Source organism: Palaemon carinicauda, chromosome 45 (genome assembly GCF_036898095.1).
Source record: "Palaemon carinicauda isolate YSFRI2023 chromosome 45, ASM3689809v2, whole genome shotgun sequence".
NCBI lineage: Eukaryota > Metazoa > Arthropoda > Malacostraca > Decapoda > Palaemonidae > Palaemon > Palaemon carinicauda.
In genome coordinates, this window is record NC_090769.1 from 32,258,306 (window position 1) to 32,281,231 (window position 22,926).

Below are 22,926 nucleotides of genomic sequence, written 5' to 3' on the forward strand. Positions count from 1 at the left end.
TCATCACCACCAGTGAGTGGCCTGCCAGAAACTGTTGGAACTTTTGAAGGGCCAGAAAGACGGCCTTCATCTCTAGGAGATTTATGTGGAGGTACTTTTCTGACTCTGACCAGAGGCCTGAGGTTGTGTGGTGCAGCACATGGGACCCTCACCCTTTTTTTGAAGCATTTGAGAACAGCATTACTGTAAATCCGGGGGGAGGACGAGAAGGTCCACTCCCTTTCGTAGATTCTCGTGTCACCCACCACTAGAGGTCTGTCAGTTCCGCTGATCCCATGGGGATCTGGATGTCCGGGGAGTCGTGAGCTTGATTCCACCGGGACTTGAGTTGCCACTGGAGGGTTCTCATCCTGAGGCGACCATTGGGAACTAGACGGGCCAGCGATGAAAGGTGACCGAGGAGACGTAACCAGAGCTGGAAGTTCTTCTCGTCTGAGGAAAGGTCTTGCGACCTTTCTCAGCTTAGTTATCCTGTCGTGTGATGGGAAAGCTTTGTGGAGATTGGTGTCTATGATCATGCCTAAGTAAACCAGTCTCTGTGTAGGAAGCAGAGAAGACTTCTCGAGATTTACCATGATCCCAGATCCTGGCAAACTCTCAGAAGTTTGTCTCGGTGTTGAAGAAGGGTTGACACCGAGTCTGCTAGGATTAGCCAGTCGTCCAGATAACGGAGGAGACGGATGCCAATCCTGTGTGCCCAAGATGACAATAGGGTAAACACTGGTGAAAACTTGTGATGCTGTGGAAAGACCGAAGCACAGCACCTTGAACTGGTACTTTCGGTTGTCTAGGCTGAATCTTAAGTACTTCCTTAAAGAAGGATGGACTGGGATCTAACCGTGTCTGCCGTCTCCATGCTGAACGGAGTTTGTTTGACAAACTTGTTCAGGGCTGAGAGGTCGATGACTGGTCTCCAGCCTCCAGATGCCTTTCTTACAAGAAAGAGTCGAATTAAGAAGCCCGGGGACCCGTCGAGGACCTCTTGGAGAGCGCCCTTCTTCAACAGGGTCTGGACTTCTGCCAGAAGGGCTTGCCCCCTTGCTGATCCCATGGCAAGGGAGTCTAATGACACTGGATTCCTGGTTAGGGGAGGTAGAGATGTTATGAACGGGATGCGATATCCTAGACGGATCACGGAGATTTTCCAGGAATCGGCCCCGAGCTGCTTCCACCTGTCTGTGCAACTTTGTAGGCATCCCCCAATGGTGGAAACGCAGGGGGAACGCCTATCCTAGCGTTTGCGGCCTCGGCTGCTACCTCTAGGATTCTTTCCTCCCCTGGAGGACTTTTTGCCTTTCCTGTCCTTGACAAAAAAAAGGGCTTAGACACCACTGTCTTTGCTGCTGTTTTCGTCATCGTTGCGGTCTTGGTTGGACGGGACTACTGGGGTGCTGGAGGTTTATAGGGCTTAGTTGTTAAAGCCCTATGGAGGAGGGAGTCATCATGAGACTTCCTCCACCTCTCAGCAGAAAGTTCCACGTCCTTAGGCTCAAACAGATGGGGTCCCCTCTAGGGAGGAATGTCTGAGCCTATTTATCTCAACGCTAGGGACCTTTTGGTGGAGCCTCTCAGACACTGCATCTCGACGTTTCAAGATCGTGTTTGCCCACAAGTTCGAGACTTGGTTGGTAAGAAACTCGATCGTGTGAGTGCCTGAGAGTAAGAAGGTCTCCATAGCTTTCCTGGTACGTTTTTTGGAAAAATCCTCGGATCGTATCCGGATACCTAAGGTCCTTAACCAGAAGTCCAGCCACGAAGTAGCTGTCATCGCATACTTGGTGACCTTTTCCTGGTTAAGGCTCTCGGTTGCCAAGAACAAGACCTGCCGGCTGGAGTCTCTCTCAAGAAGGACTCCCCTGGTTAGCTTTTCCAAAGAGTGGTGAAGAGGAAGAGCTGAACTAGGTTCCTCCAGGATCTCAAAGTACCTACTTTGCTATACGCGAGGAGGTGGGAGGAGCTTGTTCGTGCGCCGGCACGGTTGGAGGAGGCAAACTCGGAGAGCTGTTGGGAGATCTTGTCCCTGGTACTTTTCACCCCTTGAGACCAGGGCAGGGCTGCACTGGTCTTTGAGGGTTTCTGAGTACCAAAGACGCGGTCTAAGTCTTTGCCCTCTCGAGGTGGGTATCTCTGGGTCGGAAAACCCATTGAGAACCCTCATTAGTCAGAACCTGCCAGAATGCATGCTCTGAATCTTGTTGGTCTCCTCCTGATGTAGGACTTGCAGCGAAGTCTCCTTCTATACACAAGAGCTCTTCTTGGGGTGAGTCGCGGGCATTCCCTGAGTGGCTGGCTGTCTCCGTTCTAGCCCTAGTGGAGGACTTTGGCAGAGTTTTGGAGTCTTTGGACTCCTTCCAAGGAAGAAGATAAGACTCCAACATCGAAGACCTGTGTGTCGTGTCCCTCCTGGTCTCAGATTTTGGGGGACTCTCCGCGTGGAGAGAGGTTTCCTCCATTGGTGCGATGGAAGTGTGTCTCTCCTCGCGCGGTTCCCTTGGTGACGGAAGGTCTTCGTCCGACAGGGAGGGAGAGTCTCTCTGAGAAACTGAAGGAACTTGTCTTAATGGTCTGCACGGAGTCAGCTTCGCCCTCGGGGAAGTGACCTCGTCAGAAACTCCTCTTTTCCTCTTCAAAGGGGTAGAGGAAGCCATGGTTCTGTGTCTTAAGTCTAGAGCCATAGGTCGCTCTGATGAGCGATCAGACAGGACTGGCTTGAAAGCCTGTGTTACAGCTCTGACTAAGGAACTGAACCAAAGCTGCTGACTGACGGATGCACTGTCAGACAGATTCCCAGATAGGGACCGAAGGTTCCCTACGAGGAGTCACTGTAATAGGTGGATCCGCCTTAGAAGGCAGTTAAGGGATCCTGAACCCCTCTGCTTGTTTTTGTTTCCATTCTCCCACAGTGCAAACTGGTATGCGTTTGCAGGGAGGGGAATGAGGCAATGGCTACCTTGCCAGGTGAAGATTCTGTGCTCGTGCCTGTTGGTGCGCGTTCTAGCGCGCGGGAGAATAATGGCTCTAGCACGAGGGAGAATATTGGCTCTCGCGTGAGAGAGAATATTGGCGCTCACGCACGGGAGAATATTGGCGCTCACGCGCGGGAGAATGTTGGCGAGTGCACGCAGGAGAATCTTGGCGCGTGCACGTCTCTGTGCATGCGCGTGGGATAGTTGGCGCGCAGGTGAGAGCGAATGTTCAGGAGAGCCCTGGCGCGCCGGTTAGAGTTGGTGCATAGGTGAGGGCGGCAATGTGATTGCTGTCTCACCTACAGACTTGTATGTCGGAGAATGATGGCGCGCAGGTATTCGTTGGCGCGCGGGCGATAAAGAATGCACAGGAAAGCACTGGCGCGCGGTAGAGCGTTGGTGTGCAGGAGAGCGCTGGCGCGTAGGAGAGTAAAGGCGCGCAGGAGAGTGCTGGTGCATAGGCGAGCGTTGGCACGCAGGTAGGAGCTGGGACGTAGGAGATCGTGGGTGCGTGAGCGCAGGAGATCGTGGGCGCACAGGAGAGCGTAAGCGCGCTGTGGTGTGCTGGCGCGTGGGCGACCCTGGGCGTGTGCGCACAGGGTGTGCAGGTGAACGTGAGCGCGTGGCGCGCTGGAGAGTGCTGACGTGCAAGCGAACATTGGCGCGCAAGCGCATGAGACTGCCCTTTTGTGAGGGCGAGCAGGTGAAGGGGCTCGCCGAAGCGCTGTAGAGTGATAAGCTGCTGGTAAGCGCTGACGGTCTGACAGATGACGAGCTACAGAGTGATAGCGCGCAGCTGCGCACTTTGGTGGAGCTAAAGTGGGCTCTACTGGTGACAGGAATGGTGATGGTAGGTCGGCAGGTCTGGAGGATGGATGGTTGGCGTGCCCTTTGTAAGGGCGAACATCCACCGAAGGGGATCGCGAACGATCGGCAGAGAGGTCCAGGACCGAAGTCACAAGACTAGTTGCAGGTGCAGTGATGGTCGATATATGAAGGTCTGAATACTGTGGAGGCTCCTCTGCAGGGGACTGCAGTGACAACGATGAACCAAAGAGGCGCCTCTTCACCGCTGGTGAAGGGAGACCTCTAAGGCGAAGAGGAGGGCGAGCCTTCCGACGGATGCGCCCTCTGGGGGCCGTTGGATTAGCAAGCTGACCATGCGCCGCAACAGTCCTCCGAAGAGGAGTCTCTATATGTGAACTCCCCCTGAGGGAAAGAAACACTTGCAGGAGACAGACGTTGAACTTAGTTTCCCCCTCGGAGGATGATCAGGAACGGGGGAAACTAAGTTGGCAGAGGAGATGGATGAAACCGTATGAGACACCTCTCATACAACAACGTCGACAAGGGCCAGAGGATCTACCTCTGACGGCGACAATGATTGATTAACAGAAGCACCCATGCGGATGAACTGCAGCATGGCTTCCTTGGAGGGCGGACCCGTAAGCCCCAAGGAATACCAAATCTGTAAGAGTAAGAGGGGAGTTAGTGACAAGGCCTCACCTGTGGGGAGAGGTGGGGCTGCTTCGCTAGGGGAAGCAACATCATCTCTCGAGATCGGGGGTTAGCCGATAATAACGTGGTCTACGCTACTACTCGACGGTCTCTCGTACGAGACCGAACGAGAGGGAGCTTCGGAGGAGGGTCGGACAACAGAAGAAGAAGCCTTGGATTTTTCTTCCTTTAAAGAAACCTTTGAAGGAGAAATATCCCGCTTGGGCTTCTTCCGCCGTCGCGCAAACCTCTCCCACTGGGAGGAAGACCACTCCCTACGCTCACTACACTTACTAACACTATCACACCGTTGACCTCTGCAGGCAGGACAAAGGGTGTGAGGATCAGTCTCCTCCGCCGACATATATGTCCCACAAGGACGGACGGAGAGTCCAGGGCAGGTGCGCATGGTTGCAGAAGTCAACTTCACACACACACAGACTAAGAGAAAAGAAAAAACGAAAGTCGTTAATGGCTGCCAATATTCGGTGAAGATGAAGAGCAGCAACCTCCATTCACCATCCGAGCCGAAAACAAAACGTGAGCTCAATCACAGGTGTGTGAGGAGGAGCGGTAGCAAGCTACCCTCCCTACACCCACCCCCTTACTAGCAGTGTGGGTAGTTAACCCTCGTTAAAAATTAACGGCTCGTCATTTCAGCTACGCTGAAAGTAATACCCTATTAAATAGCGTGGTTTAAATTCCAGTTACGGAACAAACTGCATTTTGATCATGTAGCATCTGATAAAAATATTACCTTTCAATAATATCTCTGGTAGATACAGTCCTCATTTATTTTTATGAATCTCTCTTGATGTTCATAATGCATCTCTCCCAAAGCTTGGTTAATATCGTTTACTCCAAAAATGAAAAGCTCTCTTTCTTTCCTTTCAATAGACCTTGGCCTCTAAATAATAAGACAATCTAGTGGTTACTATAATGACAATAACAATGGTTTGGGCACACTGTACCAATTTTTGTCTTTAAGTATTGGAGTCATTCTCCATTTGATCGTGGTACCCACTTCAGGTTTTTGTAATATCTGAGATGTCATCTACATTTAATAGCAATTAATGCGAAGATTATTCAAGGGAACTGTTTCTGGTCGATTATGATCTGCATTCGCTTTGTGTCTCGTTCTGGGGGCAGTAATATGATCTAGAAAGTTGTCATGAAGAGTGCATAGGCCTTTATATTCCTCTCATGGTTCCTGACCAAATTAAAAGACAATAGCATGAATGAAAGTTAGCTTTGGTTCCGTGAAAAATCTTGGTGCTTGTCAGAGTGCTATGAGCAGTCGTCGGTAGTCACTTATAACTGGTCCTGATCGAAACGCGTGAGAAAATTGTCTGCGTATGAATCGGTGGTGTGTAGACAGAAAGCATAGGAAAGGAATATGCGCTAGGCGATCTGGTTTATACACATGAGCATGCGACCCCATTGGTGCCCTAGGTGATCAAGCGCACTCACATGTGCACAATTCAGATCGCCATATGGTCACACAGAAGTGGATTTGAAAAAGCAATTCTTTAATTATATAATAAGTTGTGCAAGATGCAGAGTTGAAATTGCATTGGCATGTCAACAGCTCATTTTGGGGTCTAGAAATCAGCTATTTTGTTGTCTTCCAAGAAATCACAACTAATTGCTTTGGCATGTTGCTATCTACATAATTATCGAGCAAAGAGAAACTCACATGAATACATTGACGAAAATGGTAATGTTGAAAACATACTCATTGTTCAAGAGCCATGCTAAGCAAATACAAATTTGACAAATTTGCAACATAACGGCAACTATTGTTCATCAATTCTAACTACTGTAAATAAATCAGAGATACTTCTGATTACAAATTTAAAATCTGAAGGGAAAGTTACATGGCAAAATAAGCAATGAAATCATTATGTTAAATTAAAGATATTATTCTAACTTTGTGAAATCTCAACTCCATATTTATTTCCTTAGACTGTATAGTACTATGAAATGTAGATGAGCAAATACATCATATAACTCAGTAATTTTTGTATCTTTAAATCTTACTTAATTTATTCTACTATGCAGTATTACATTTCCTTATGCCATGACAAGTTTACTACATTACAAAATTATATATATATATATATATATATATATATATATATATATATATATATATATATATATATATATATACATACTAGTGTACATGATCCGTCAAAAATGACGGCTAAATATTTACAGAGATATGCAAGGACACGTGCATAGAGATTTAACCCCTGCCACTCCCTTTCCTGACTACCCGAAGGACAGGGATAGACTGAATAACCATACGTTTGGCAATGCCGCTCCAGGTGACAGGAAAAATTTATACATATACATATATAATACAGTGTGTGTATATATATATATATATATATATATATATATATATATATATATATATATATATATATATATATATATATATATATGTGTGTGTGTGTGTGTGCGTGTGTGTGTTTGTGTATATAGCTACACAGTTCCTTTTAATTATGTAGGGGAGATATAAATAATATGTAAGCTCCTGGCTTTGGGATCCTCTCCTTACATATCCTGAGGAGAATGATGTAAGCCTAATAATTTATTTTTTGAAGTTGTGGTCAATATACTGTAACTTACTTTTATCTTGTAAGATGCTGGCAATTCCTTGTGAAGACGAATGTACTCTTTAATGAATTCTCTCTTCGCCTCCTTGGAGTTCTTATTGTCCACTACTGCACTGACAAAAATGTCTGGATGATGGTGAGGAAGTATATTACGCAATACCCCCCTCACACTCTACATTTCTTAATGAGTAAATTACAACCAAGTCAGATGTTTCAAAAGAATTAAATAACTATTAAATCTCAACAAGTGACGTTCAATAGTTTCGACAATTCCAGAAAAATGATATTTTAATTATAAAATAAATTTTTGAATATACTTACCCGGTGAATATATAATAGCTGCAACTCTGTTGCTCGACAGACACATACAATAAAAACTCGCCAGCGATCGCTATACAGGTTGCGGGTGTGCCCACCAGCGCCAACTGTCGGCCAGATACCACTCTCGATGTAGACTAAGACTCAATTTCTTCTCATCCCACTGCGTCTCTATTGGGGAGGAAGGGAGGGTCGTTTAATTTATATATTCACCGGGTAAGTATGTTCAAAAATTTATTTTATAATTAAAATATCATTTTTAAATATTTAACTTAGCCGGTGAATATATAATAGCTGATTCACACCCAAGGAGGTGGGTAGAGACCAGAGTTAAATATGTTTACATCGTATAAGCTAAGAGTTTTTTAGTTCATTTTGGCAGTTATCAATATAACAAAACCAAAATAAAAAGGTACCTGGTAAGGAAGTCGACTTAGACGATTACTCTGCCTTGTAAGTACGTCTTCCTTACGGAGCACAGCGATCCTCTTAGGATGCTGACAGACCCCCAGGAGCTGAAGTATCAAGGGCTGCAACCCATACAACAGGACCTCATCAAACCCCTAATCTGGGCGCTCTCAAGAAATGACTTTGACCACCCGCCAAATCAACCAGGATGCGAAAGGCTTCTTAGCCTTCCGGACAACCCATAAAAACAACATTAAAACATTTCAAGAGACAGATTAAAAGGGTATGGAATTAGGGAATTGTAGTGGTTGAGCCCTCACCCACTACTGCACTCGCTGCTACGAATGGTCCCAGTGTGTAGCAGTTCTCGTAAAGAGACTGGACATCTTTCAAGTAAAATGACGCGAACACTGACTTGCTTCTCCAATAGGTTGCGTCCATGATACTTTGCAGAGATCTATTTTGCTTAAAGGCCACGGAAGTTGCTACAGCTCTAACCTCGTGCGTCTTAACCTTAAGCAAAGATCGGTCTTCCTCACTCAAGTGTGAATGAGCTTCTCGTATTAACAATCTGATAAAATATGACAAAGCATTCTTTGACATAGGCAAGGATGGTTTCTTAACCGAACACCATAACGTTTCAGATTGGTCTCGTAAAGGTTAGTACGAGCTAAGTAGAACTTAAGAGCTCTAACAGGGGATAAGACTCTTTCTAGTTCATTGCCTACGATCTCCGATAAGCTAGGAATATCGAAAGATTTAGGCCAAGGACGAGAAGGTAGCTCATTTTTGGCTAGGAAACCAAGTTGCAGAGAACAAGTACAGTAGCTTTTTCTGACGAAAACCCGATGTTCTTGCTGAAGGCATGAAGCTCACTGACTCTTTTAGCCGAGGCTAAGCATACCAGGAAAAGAGTCTTAAGAGTGAGATCTTTCAGGGAGGCTGACTGTAAAGGCTCAAACCTGTCTGACATGAGGAATCTTAGGACCACGTCTAAATTCCACCCAGGAGTAGCCAAACGACGCTCCTTAGAGGTCTCAAAAGACTTAAGGAGGTCTTGCAGATCTTTATTGTTGGAAAGATCTAAGCCTCTATGCCGGAAGACCGAGGCCAACATGCTTCTGTAGCCCTTGATAGTAGGAGCTGAAAGGGATCGTACTTTTCTCAGGTATAAGAGAAAATCAGCTATTTGGGCTACAGAGGTACTGGTCGAGGATACGGAAACTGACTTGCACCAGTCTCGGAAGACTTCCCACTTCGATTGGTAGACTCTAATGGTAGACGCTCTCCTTGCTCTAGCAATCGCACTGGCTGCCTCCTTCGAAAAGCCTCTAGCTCTCGAGAGTCTTTCGATAGTCTGAAGGCAGTCAGACGAAGAGCGTGGAGGCTTTGGTGTACCTTCTTTACGTGTGGTTGACGTAGAAGGTCTACTCTTAGAGGAAGACTTCTGGGAACGTCTACTAGCCATCGAAGTACCTCGGTGAACCATTCTCTCGCGGGCCAGAGGGGAGCAACTAACGTCAACCTTGTCCCTTCGTGAGAGGCGAATTTCTGCAGTACCTTGTTGACAATCTTGAATGGTGGGAATGCGTAAAGATCTAGATGTGACCAGTCTAGGAGGAAGGCATCTATATGTATTGCTGCTGGGTCCGGGACTGGAGAGCAATAGATTGGAAGCCTCTTGGTCAGCGAGGTTGCAAAGAGATCTATGGTGGGTTGACCCCAAGTCGTCCAAAGTCTCTTGCACACATCCTTGTGGAGGGTCCATTCGGTTGGAATTACTTGACCTTTCCAACTGAGACAATCTGCTAGGACGTTCAAGTCGCCCTGGATGAACCTCGTTACTAGGGAGATGCCTCGATCTTTTGACCAGATGAGCAGGTCCCTTGCGATCTCGTACAAAGTTAGTGAGTGGGTACCTCCCTGTTTGGAAATGTACGCCAAGGCCGTGGTGTTGTCCGAGTTTACCTCCACCACCTTGCCTCGAAGGAGATTCTCGAAGCTTATCAAGGCCAGATGAACCGCCAAAAGCTCCTTGCTGTTGATATGCATGCTAATCTCACTCGAGTTCCACAGAACTGAGCATTCCTGACCGTCCAGCGTCGCGCCCCAGCCCAAGTCCGATGCGTCCGAGAAGAGAACGTGGTTGGGTATCTGAACTGCCAGGGGAAGACCCTCTCGTAGGCTGATATTGTCCTTCCACCAAGTCAGACAAGACTTATCTTTTCGGAAATCGGGATCGAGACCGCCTCTAGCGTCTTGTCCTTTTTCCAGTGAAAAGCCAGATGGAATTGAAGAGGACGGAGGTGTAGCCTTCCTAGCGAGACAAATTGCTCCAGGGATGACAGCGTCCCTACCAGACTCATCCACAGCCTGACTGAGCAGCGTTCTTTCTTCAGCATCTTCTGGATGGAGAGCAGGGCTTGATCTATTCTGGGGGCCGACGGAAAAGCCCGAAAAACTTGACTGTGAATCTCCATCCCTAAATACAGAAAAGTTTGGGATGGGACCAGCTGTGACTTTTCCAAATTGACTAGGAGTCCCAATTCCTTGGTCAGATCTAGAGTCCAATTGAGATCCTTCAGACAGCGATGACTGGAAGAGGCTCTGAGAAGCCAGTCGTCCAAGTACAGGGAGGCTCTGATCTCCGATAGCTCGAAACTGGTACCCCACATTCCTGTAAACAAACCTCAGAAACGGTTGGGAATCCGGGTGTATAGGAATGTGGAAGTATGCCTCCTGAAGGTCGAGAGAGACCATCCAGTCGCCTTCCATAAATGCTGTCAAGACAGCCTGATAAGACTTCATCGTGAAGTTTGTCTTGACAATGAATACATTGAGCGCACTAGCCTCCTACGTACTCCTGCAGTGAACATGGCTGCCAAATCATGGAGCCATCCCTGAGGGACTTGTCCCTGCAGAGAACGTGGCTGTCAGATCATTGGAGCCATCCCTGAAAGCCTTGTTTATGCATGACATAATTGTACAGCAAAACTTCAAAGGCTCGAAAACAGCTGTGAAGTTGACCTGTAAAATCTTGGAGTGTCTCCTGGCCAGGCGCCAGGGAGAGTCTACGAGATTTGAGAAGTCTATCTGGGCAGAGGCAGGAACTCCCAAGCCGAGAACTTCTCTCGTGTCATATCAGACTCTCGCTCTATAAGCCAGTTTAAAAGAAGGGAAAGCAAAGGCTGTATCCCCCAAACTCCTCCTGGTGATAAACCAGTCGCCTAGCAAACGTAAAGCTCTCTAGGAGAGCGAGAGAGCACTAGCTTATAAAACAACGGCTTCGAAGTAGCTAGGCCTAGTGTAAGCTCTGACGTTTAGGCGAACGAGGAGCAGCAGTTACAAAAAGATCCGGACAAAGATCCTTAAAAATCAGCATGATTTATTTAAAGTCCATAGAGGGCTAAGCAGCTTTAGGCTCCTCTCCGTCTGACAGAGTCCTCAAGGGAATATCAGTAGGAGGGGGAACAGCAACTTCCTCATCTAAAGGAACCTTGTCCGATAATAGCTGAGTCTCAAGCAAGGGAGAGACCTACCGTGGTGGCAATGCTTTACAAGCAGAGTCCACACGCACTGGTGCATAGTAGCGGACCAGGACGCAACGTCATGTAACTGCTTGACAGTCTGTGAACTGTCAACAACAACAGGTGCGAGAGACCAGGACGCAACGTCATGTAACTGCTTGACAGTCTGTGAACTGTCAACAACAACAACAGGTGCGTGAGGACGCACAGCGTCCACTCGAGACTGCTTTGACCGCCTAGACTGAGCAGTCAAAACAACTCTAGAATGCGGAGGTTGACGCACAGCGTCAAAACAAGTCAACTCCGATTGTTAGCGAACGTCCTGAACGTCAACAGGAGCATCAGCAAGTGGCCTAACGTCCAAATGTGGCTGAAAATCCACACGAGACCGCATCGAGTGTGGTTCTAAACAACCTGACTGACGTGACTTAGCTACGCCAACGTCAACAGGACGCACAAAGGAACGTTAGGTTGGCTGAAAGCCAGGATTTCGATGAGATAAACGGCTAGGCTCAACGGACTAATCGGCAGAATAGTCTTCCATAAGGGAGGCAAGCTTATTCTGCATGTCTTGCCGTACAACCCATTTAGGATCAACGGAAAAGGTTGCGGTAAGAGACGAGGGTAACGTCTGTGACCGCAAAACCTTGCCAACAAAAAGACTCTCGGAGTCTGTGTTACGCTTTTGTTAGGCGGCGAGCAGTCTTCCGATGACTGCATAGGGTTAGAGCTGTCCTAATGGCTACAACCAGGACGCTGGACCTGTCCTGAAAGGACTGACTTTCGCTTAAGGGCCTCGAAACCTTGTTTCAGGTTTCTTATGCGAAAAGCCTTCGGATGACGAGGAGAAAAACGTCTCTCTCGCCTTATGGTAGGGGTGATCTTGGTAAGATACACCCGATACCATAGAGGGAACGTCAGTTCGCTGATCAAGGCCTCTCGAACTCATAAGTCGTACGACATTACTTCTCCCCTGGGCTTGGGAGCTTGCAAGAGGTCCCGGACTAGGCGAACGACAGGCACGAACAGACGAACCCTCGGTCGCAACACTGATAACACTTTGCGCAATATCACTTTATCACTACGATTTTCTGTTTAGCACTTATTTCACTGAAATCGAAACTTTTACTGATTTCTACCTGAAGCACGCAATTCTAACCTCATCAAAAGGTAGTAATAGCGAAATCAGTCGTATAATGCAAGCACATTAATACCAGCAAAAAACAGTAAACATATTTTAAGATAAAAAATTCAGTGTATGGGGAAGAGACTAAACACTAGTTCATTCAAAACTACGTTTTCAATCTCTCACCGTACATTGCCTGGGGACGAGAATAAAAAACTAAAAACGTTTTATCCTTTCTCCCCGTACAGAGACTAGGGACGAGAGTAACTCGAGAACAACGTTACCCGCTTGAACGGAATGTTTTCTCCCCTCTCTCTCTCTCTCTCTCTCTCTCTTGATTACGCACCTAAGAGAAGAGCCCACTTACGTTTCGTCAAAAAAAACATGTTATTTGACCAAAGGAAAAAAACTGAAAGGTTTTTCAATTAGAAAGTTCCTTTAAAATATAATTTAAAACATTTAAGCTTTGAAAGAAGAATGAACAAAACGTCAGAATCGATTTACTCTCTCTGCAAAGTGAAACCGTGATACTCTCTCTCTCTATCGTAACGATAGAGCGCAAACTGCGTAGCATAAATAAACTAAACGTTAGTTCATCTTTGAAACAGTACGAAGACTATTCAAAGAAAATCTTTCATAAAATATCTATTAAAAAATTATATTTTAATTATAAAATAAATTTTTTAATACACTTACCCGGTGAATATATAATAGCTGCAACTCTGTTGCTCGACAGACACATACAATAAAAACTCGCCAGCGATCGCTATACAGGTTGCGGGTGTGCCCACCAGCGCCAACTGTCGGCCAGATACCACTCTCGATGTAAACAAAGACTCAATTTCTTCTCATCCCACTGCGTCTCTATTGGGGAGGAAGGGAGGGTCGTTTAATTTATATATTCACCGGGTAAGTATATTCAAAAATTTATTTTATAATTAAAATATCATTTTTAAATATTTAACTTAGCCGGTGAATATATAATAGCTGATTCACACCCAAGGAGGTGGGTAGAGACCAGAGTTAAATATGTTTACATCGTATAAGCTAAGAGTTTTTATTTCATTTTGGCAGTTATCAATATAACAAAACCAAAATAAAAAGGTACCTGGTAAGGAAGTCGACTTAGACGATTACTCTGCCTTGTAAGTACGTCTTCCTTACGGAGCACAGCGATCCTCTTAGGATGCTGACAGACCCCCAGGAGCTGAAGTATCAAGGGCTGCAACCCATACAACAGGACCTCATCAAACCCCTAATCTGGGCGCTCTCAAGAAATGACTTTGACCACCCACCAAATCAACCAGGATGCGAAAGGCTTCTTAGCCTTCCGGACAACCCATAAAAACAACATTAAAACATTTCAAGAGACAGATTAAAAGGGTATGGAATTAGGGAATTGTAGTGGTTGAGCCCTCACCCACTACTGCACTCGCTGCTACGAATGGTCCCAGTGTGTAGCAGTTCTCGTAAAGAGACTGGACATCTTTCAAGTAAAATGACGCGAACACTGACTTGCTTCTCCAATAGGTTGCGTCCATGATACTTTGCAGAGATCTATTTTGCTTAAAGGCCACGGAAGTTGCTACAGCTCTAACCTTGTGCGTCTTAACCTTAAGCAAAGATCGGTCTTCCTCACTCAAGTGTGAATGAGCTTCTCGTATTAACAATCTGATAAAATATGACAAAGCATTCTTTGACATAGGCAAGGATGGTTTCTTAACCGAACACCATAACGTTTCAGATTGGCCTCGTAAAGGTTAGTACGAGCTAAGTAGAACTTAAGAGCTCTAACAGGGCATAAGACTCTTTCTAGTTCATTGCCTACGATCTCCGATAAGCTAGGAATATCGAAAGATTTAGGCCAAGGACGAGAAGGTAGCTCATTTTTGGCTAGGAAACCAAGTTGCAGAGAACAAGTAGCTTTTTCTGACGAAAACCCGATGTTCTTGCTGAAGGCATGAAGCTCACTGACTCTTTTAGCCGAGGCTAAGCATACCAGGAAAAGAGTCTTAAGAGTGAGATCTTTCAGGGAGGCTGACTGTAAAGGCTCAAACCTGTCTGACATGAGGAATCTTAGGACCACGTCTAAATTCCACCCAGGAGTAGCTAAACGACGCTCCTTAGAGGTCTCGAAAGACTTAAGGAGGTCTTGCAGATCTTTATTGTTGGAAAGATCTAAGCCTCTATGCCGGAAGACCGAGGCCAACATGCTTCTGTAGCCCTTGATAGTAGGAGCTGAAAGGGATCGTACTTTTCTCAGGTATAAGAGAAAATCAGCTATTTGGGCTACAGAGGTACTGGTCGAGGATACGGAAACTGACTTGCACCAGTCTCGGAAGACTTCCCACTTCGATTGGTAGACTCTAATGGTAGAAGCTCTCCTTGCTCTAGCAATCGCACTGGCTGCCTCCTTCGAAAAGCCTCTAGCTCTCGAGAGTCTTTCGATAGTCTGAAGGCAGTCAGACGAAGAGCGTGGAGGCTTTGGTGTACCTTCTTTACGTTTTACGTATGGTTGACGTAGAAGGTCTACTCTTAGAGGAAGACTTCTGGGAACGTCTACTAGCCAACGAAGTACCTCGCTGAACCATTCTCTCGCGGGCCAGAGGGGAGCAACTAACGTCAACCTTGTCCCTTCGTGAGAGGCGAATTTCTGCAGTACCTTGTTGACAATCTTGAATGGTGGGAATGCGTAAAGATCTAGATGTGACCAATCTAGGAGGAAGGCATCTATATGTATTGCTGCTGGGTCTGGGACTGGAGAGCAATAGATTGGAAGCCTCTTGGTCAGCGAGGTTGCAAAGAGATCTATGGTGGGTTGACCCCAAGTCGTCCAAAGTCTCTTGCACACATCCTTGTGGAGGGTCCATTCGGTTGGAATTACTTGACCTTTCCGACTGAGACAATCTGCTATGACGTTCAAGTCGCCCTGGATGAACCTCGTTACTAGGGAGATGTCTCGATCTTTTGACCAGATGAGCAGGTCCCTTGCGATCTCGTACAAAGTTAGTGAGTGGGTACCTCCCTGTTTGGAAATGTACGCCAAGGCCGTGGTGTTGTCCGAGTTTACCTCCACCACCTTGCCTCGAAGGAGATTCTCGAAGCTTATCAAGGCCAGATGAACCGCCAAAAGCTCCTTGCTGTTGATATGCATGCTAATCTCACTCGAGTTCCACAGACCTGAGCATTCCCGACCGTCCAGCGTCGCGCCCCAGCCCAAGTCCGATGCGTCCGAGAAGAGAACGTGGTTGGGTATCTGAACTGCCAGGGGAAGACCCTCTCGTAGGCTGATATTGTCCTTCCACCAAGTCAGACAAGACTTATCTTTTCGGAAATCGGGATCGAGACCGCCTCTAGCGTCTTGTCCTTTTTCCAGTGAAAAGCCAGATGGAATTGAAGAGGACGGAGGTGTAGCCTTCCTAGCGAGACAAATTGCTCCAGGGATGACAGCGTCCCTACCAGACTCATCCACAGCCTGACTGAGCAGCGTTCTTTCTTCAGCATCTTCTGGATGGAGAGCAGGGCTTGATCTATTCTGGGGGCCGACGGAAAAGCCCGAAAAACTTGACTGTGAATCTCCATCCCTAAATACAGAAAAGTTTGGGATGGGACCAGCTGTGACTTTTCCAAATTGACTAGGAGTCCCAATTCCTTGGTCAGATCTAGAGTCCAATTGAGATCCTTCAGACAGCGATGACTGGAAGAGGCTCTGAGAAGCCAGTCGTCCAAGTACAGGGAGGCTCTGATCTCCGATAGCTCGAAACTGGTACTCCACATTCCTGTAAACAAACCTCAGAAACGGTTGGGAATCCGGGTGTATAGGAATGTGGAAGTATGCCTCCTGAAGGTCGAGAGAGACCATCCAGTCGCCTTCCATAAATGCTGTCAAGACAGCCTGGTAGACTTCATCGTGAAGTTTGTCTTGACAATGAATACATTGAGCGCACAAGCCTCCTACGTACTCCTGCAGTGAACATGGCTGCCAAATCATGGAGCCATCCCTGAGGGACTTGTCCCTGCAGAGAACGTGGCTGTCAGATCATTGGAGCCATCCCTGAAAGCCTTGTTTATGCATGACATAATTGTACAGCAAAACTTCAAAGGCTCGAAAACAGCTGTGAAGTTGACCTGTAAAATCTTGGAGTGTCTCCTGGCCAGGCGCCAGGGAGAGTCTACGAGATTTGAGAAGTCTATCTGGGCAGAGGCAGGAACTCCCAAGCCGAGAACTTCTCTCGTGTCATATCAGACTCTCGCTCTATAAGCCAGTTTAAAAGAAGGGAAAGCAAAGGCTGTATCCCCCAAACACCTCCTGGTGATAAACCAGTCGCCTAGCAAACGTAAAGCTCTCTAGGAGAGCGAGAGAGCACTAGCTTATAAAACAACGGCTTCGAAGTAGCTAGGCCTAGTGTAAGCTCTGACGTTTAGGCGAACGAGGAGCAGCAGTTACAAAAAGATCCGGACAAAGATCCTTAAAAATCAGCATGATTTTAAAGTCCATAGAGGGCTAAGCAGCTTTAGGCTCCTCTCCGTTTGACAGAGTCCTCAAGGGAATATCAGTAGGAGGGGGAACAGCAACTTCCTCATCTAAAGGAACCTTGTCCGATAATAGCTGAGTCTCAAGCAAGGGAGAGACCTACCGTGGTGGCAATGCTTTACAAGCAGAGTCCACACGCACTGGTGCATAGTAGCGGACCAGGACGCAACGTCATGTAACTGCTTGACAGTCTGTGAACTGTCAACAACAACAGGTGAGAGAGACCAGGACGCAACGTCATGTAACTGCTTGACAGTCTGTGAACTGTCAACAACAACAGGTGCGTGAGGACGCACAGCGTCCACTCGAGACTGCTTTGACCGCCTAGACTGAGCAGTCAAAACAACTCTAGAATGCGGAGGTTGACGCACAGCGTCAAAATAAGTCAACTCCTATTGTTAGCGAACGTCCTGAACGTCAACAGGAGCATCAGCAAGTGGCCTAACGTCCAAATGTGGCTGAAAATCCACACGAGACCGCATCGAGTGTGGTTCTAAACAACCTGACTGACGTGACTTAGCTACGCCAACGTCAACAGGACGCACAAAGGAATGTTAGGTTGGCTGAAAGCCAGGATCTTGATGAGATAAACGGCTAGGCTCAACGGACTAATCGGCAGAATAGTCTTCCATAAGGGAAGCAAGCTTATTCTGCATGTCTTGCCGTACAACCCATTTAGGATCAACGGAAAAGGTTGCGGTAAGAGACGAGGGTAACGTCTGTGACCGCAAAACCTTGCCAACAAAAAGACTCTCGGAGTCTGTGTTACGCTTTTGTTAGGCGGCGAGCAGTCTTCCGATGACTGCATAGGGTTAGAGCTGTCCTATTGGCTACAACCAGGACGCTGGACCTGTCCTGAAAGGACTGACTTTTGCTTAAGGGCCTCGAAACCTTGTTTCAGGTTTCTTATGCGAAAAGCCTTCGGATGACGAGGAGAAAAACGTCTCTCTCGCCTTATGGTAGGGGTGATCTTGGTAAGATACACCCGATACCATAGAGGGAACGTCAGTTCGCTGATCAAGGCCTCTCGAACTCATAAGTCGTACGACATTACTTCTCCCCTGGGCTTGGGAGCTTGCAAGAGGTCCCGGACTAGGCGAACGACAGGCACGAACAGACGAACCCTCGGTCGCAACACTGATAACACTTTGCGCAATATCACTTTATCACTACGATTTTCTGTTTAGCACTTATTTCACTGAAATCGAAACTTTTATTGATTTCTACCTGAAGCACGCAATTCTAACCTCATCAAAAGGTAGTAATAGCGAAATCAGTCGTATAATGCAAGCACATTAATACCAGCAAAAAACAGTAAACATATTTTAAGATAAAAAATTCAGTGTATGGGGAAGAGACTAAACACTAGTTCATTCAAAACTACGTTTTCAATCTCTCACCGTACATTGCCTGGGGACGAGAATAAAAAACTAAAAACGTTTTATCCTTTCTCCCCGTACAGAGACTAGGGACGAGAGTAACTCGAGAACAACGTTACCCGCTTGAACGGAATGTTTTCTCCCCTCTCTCTCTCTCTCTCTCTCTCTTGATTACGCACCTAAGAGAAGAGCCCACTTACGTTTCGTCAAAAAAAACATGTTATTTGACCAAAGGAAAAAAACTGAAAGGTTTTTCAATTAGAAAGTTCCTTTAAAATATAATTTAAAACATTTAAGCTTAGAAAGAAGAATGAACAAAACGTCAGAATCGATTTACTCTTTCTGCAAAGTGAAACCGTGATACTCTCTCTCTCTATCGTAACGATAGAGCGCAAACTGCGTAGCATAAATAAACTAAACGTTAGTTCATCTTTGAAACAGTACGAAGACTATTCAAAGAAAATCTTTCATAATATATCTATTAAAAAATATTCATTTAAAAAGTTTTAAATCATTAGCTCTTTAAAAGCTATTTACGATTGAAAGGGCTCAACGTTGTTTAACTTCAGTTTCCAAGTTAGGACCGCCTACTCTCAGGAAGGTCGCATATAAACAAATCATTAAAATTTATTTTTATGTTTAATATAAATGGAAAGTTAATCGAAGAGGCCTAATAAAGGCGGTGAGATATAAAATATATAGAGGAAAATCTATAATTAATTTATAACGTGATAAGATAATTGCTAAAAGCCTAAACACACTTCCGTCTAAGGGAAGGGTCGGCCATTTAAAAGTCAAAGAAAATCCATACTCTCTTTGTCATCAAAAAATTAAATCTATCCAAAAACGAGTTCAAGATTTAAGATGAAGATAAAACACCTGCACTGCGAAAGCTCAAACCAAATTAAAGTACTTCACCAAATATGATGGGAAAAACCCCAGGTTCTACAGCGAGTAAAAGTACGTCTTGTCGACACGTCGACAGAGAAGAAATTGAGTCTTTGTTTACATCGAGAGTGGTATCTGGCCGACAATTGGCGCTGGTGGGCACACCCGCAACCTGTATAGCGATCGCTGGCGAGTTTTTATTGTATGTGTCTGTCGAGCAACAGAGTTGCAGCTATTATATATTCACCGGCTAAGTTAAATATTTAAAAATATTCATTTAAAAAGTTTTAAATCATTAGCTCTTTAAAAGCTATTTACGATTGAAAGGGCTCAACGTTGTTTAACTTCAGTTTCCAAGTTAGGTCCGCCTACTCTCAGGAAGGTCGCATATAAACAAATCATTAAAATTTATTTTTATGTTTATTATAAATGGAAAGTTAATCGAAGAGGCCTAATAAAGGCGGTGAGATATAAAATATATAGAGGAAAATCTATAATTAATTTATAACGTGATAAGATAATTGCTAAAAGCCTAAACACACTTCCGTCTAAGGGAAGGGTCGGCCATTTAAAAGTCAAAGAAAATCCATACTCTCTTTGTCATCAAAAAATTAAATCTATCCAAAAACGAGTTCAAGATTTAAGATGAAGATAAAACACCTGCACTGCGAAAGCTCAAACCAAATTAAAGTACTTCACCAAATATGATGGGAAAAACTCCAGGTTCTACAGCGAGTAAAAGTACGTCTTGTCGACACGTCGACAGAGAAGAAATTGAGTCTTTGTTTACATCGAGAGTGGTATCTGGCCGACAATTGGCGCTGGTGGGCACACCCGCAACCTGTATAGCGATCGCTGGCGAGTTTTTATTGTATGTGTCTGTCGAGCAACAGAGTTGCAGCTATTATATATTCACCGGCTAAGTTAAATATTTAAAATTGAGGATTAATAATAAGGTGTAGAAGAATCCTTAGACTGATAGTGCAGAGGGACCTACAACTTACCCTAACATTACGTCCCAAGATTGTTATTGTTTCCATGTCATTCTCAATCCTAGCAAGGTAGCACTAATTCATAATAAGATTTCATAAATTGTAAAACTACCTTCATAATACCGTATCTTATTTACTATAGGAAAACATATACTTTCTGTTCGAAATGACAATCTGTAATACAGTAAAACTTTACCCTATAAAGACAATCTATTTGACAAGTAAAAGTTTACGACTGCTCCAACTAACTGCGCACATAATAAAATATCAATATCAAACTTCCCCCAACCCTCCAAAATATCACTCTTCTCTGTAAATTAATTTATTAACAACAGTTACGTGATAAACAACTTACTGCAGTTTACTTCACATTCAGGTCCAGGCCACTGTACGAAACACTTTAGTATTATATAAAGCCCTATTCTTTGTAACGGCGCCTCTCGGTTTTTTCGTCGTTTAAAAATAAAAAAGAAAAGAAAAAAAGTTCATATAATTTCTCAGATGATAAACGATTAGTTAAAGGGGTATTCAAAAACCACATAATTAAACCATAAGGGGGATGCTGAAGAAAACTCTTTTTAGAAATATGCAAAAAATATAAAAATTAAAGTTGTATGAAAGTATATAGATAAGAACTCAGGAAAGAAATAAAATGTAAAGTGGCGAATTAAATTAAAAAAAAATAGAAGAAAGGGAAGCAAATATTACCAAGCTGATGCTTGTAAATGGTAATGACAAAAGAGATTACACTTGTTAACTTAGCACTAAGAAAACAGTACTAGTTATAAAAATAAGATTGAATATGATACTCTAAAGAAAACTATAGTAACATGAATTGAAAGGATAGACTTCATTTGTTGTGAAGTTAGGCAGACGATACAACATATATTTTTAGCTGTAAAGAATTAAAAAAAAAAATAGAACCAGTGGCATATAAGGGAAGTTTGAATCGCCAACCGAAGAAGTTGCCCTATGTATTAGGTAGGCTATGGGAGTTAGAAATAAAATTATGCAAATGTTGCTGTTTTTGTAGAAGGAAACTAATAACAGTGAACGTTCTGCAGCTTGGAGAGTTTTGCACTGACACATCTAGTAGTGTGCCCACAATCATAATGTGAAGTGAGTAACGAGGAACTCATATGTAAGCTACCCTAGCATTTATGGTAAGATATCTGTGGAGGAACCTAGAAATTCTGGAAGGTCAAAAGAAGAGGAAGAGTTCTGGGAGGAAGAGGAAGTTTGGAAGTAGTATTTTAAAACTTTTCTTTGAAACTTCAGTTTTATGTGTTCCCCAGCTTTTTGCTAAAATGTAGTAATCTATTCACTCTTATATCCTGTTCTCTCGTCTGCCATAATTTTGGGCATGGAAATAAAGGTTCTGTGTTATCTTTTTGCGCAAGTCACAAATCTCAATGACCCTAGAAATACAAAAAATATGGAGCCACGAGAAATGTATGAAAAATAGCTATTGAAGTGAAAAAGAAAACATATGAAAAAGTAGTTGTACCAACAATATTTGCTAGCGTGGACACCTCGAGTGAAATAAGAAACAAAGATAGAAAAGATCGGGAAAACCTTTAAAACAGGATAATAAGAAATCTTTATGAACAGCCAGCAAGTACTTTTGGCCCATCCTTTCAGAATTAGGAGTAAGGCAAGGGTCTTGCAGAATAGAATATAGAAGAATAATGCTCTTCCATGATATGGCATCATTGACGAAATTTGCTATAAATGTGGAATGGAAATAGAAGAAATAAGTTGTGGGAAAATTAAATTGAAAAATATAAATTATGGATAATATTGAAGGAAAGAAGAAAGGGATGAAAACGAGATTTATAGAAGGAATTGGCCCACAGCTTCATATCAGATAAATGTAATCTCTATAATGAAGGCAAGGTTAAATATGCTCAAACTAAAAGCAAATATCAAGGAAAGTCAGAGATGATGTGTGACCTATGCAAAAAAGATAAAACAGAATATTTATTTTCATGTCCAAAATTAAGACAGTTAAATGAACAAGATTCAAGCGTAGAGGAGATATGTCGCAAAATCCTAGCAGGTAGCTGGTTGCATACATAAGACAATGCATCTGAAAGAAGAATTTGAAAGTTACCAAACTTACCAATATAGGTTTCCAAAACTGATAACAAGTTATTATCCAAACTGATTTCAACGTAGAGTGGGATAAAGTTGAAGATTAAGATTTTCATTAAGAATGTTTGTTTTTTGGTACAGGAAAGAAAGCTCAATTATTGCAATAACTTTAAACTTAGAAGTTTCGCACCTATCTATTAAATGATAGAGTGCCCGCAAACACTTATTTTGCTGAGTGATCATTTACAAACTTAGGACCTAGGAGCTGTAAATTAAATTTTCAGGAAACATTCTGTAGAACGTCTGAGTGTCAGTGCCCTAGGGAAGAAATTAACATCACCATTTAAATATGGAACAGTAAGAGTAGAAAAAAAAAAGTTTACAACGAAAATTAGCATTTATGTTATAAGTAGTCATCTAGTTTAGGTTATGGGTTTCATAATAATGGCTATGGGGATGTTATTCGATTAAGTCATTTACAAGGTAATAACTAATATTGTATTCAGGGTAGGTTCTGATTATACTATTATGTTAAAATTGATAAACCATACTGGTAGGCGTATTGTATCAGGA

General features: G+C 44.2%; 2 protein-coding genes across 6 annotated transcripts in view; one reads left to right on the forward strand and one right to left on the reverse strand.

Annotated features, from left to right (window-relative positions):
- LOC137634783 (GTP-binding protein 10 homolog) overlaps positions 1–20,695 on the reverse strand; it is an 82,838-nt gene extending 62,143 nt beyond the window's left edge. For 2 of the 5 annotated variants that reach the window (XM_068367316.1, XM_068367315.1), the window contains exon 1: positions 20,272–20,322. In XM_068367316.1, coding sequence (XP_068223417.1) covers positions 20,272–20,307 — 36 coding nt within the window. In that variant the 5' untranslated portion in view covers positions 20,308–20,322. Of the gene's footprint in view, positions 1–7,100; positions 7,249–20,271; positions 20,323–20,614 lie in introns of those variants that run through there. The other 3 variants (XM_068367317.1, XM_068367318.1, XM_068367319.1) reach the window with 3 other exon arrangements.
- A 666-nt stretch (positions 20,696–21,361) lies between these two features.
- LOC137634804 (failed axon connections homolog) overlaps positions 21,362–22,926 on the forward strand; it is a 92,006-nt gene continuing 90,441 nt past the window's right edge. Inside the window, exon 1 of the mRNA XM_068367352.1 lies at positions 21,362–21,422. The gene's annotated coding sequence lies outside the window, so the exon portion shown is untranslated. The remainder of the gene's footprint in view (positions 21,423–22,926) is intronic.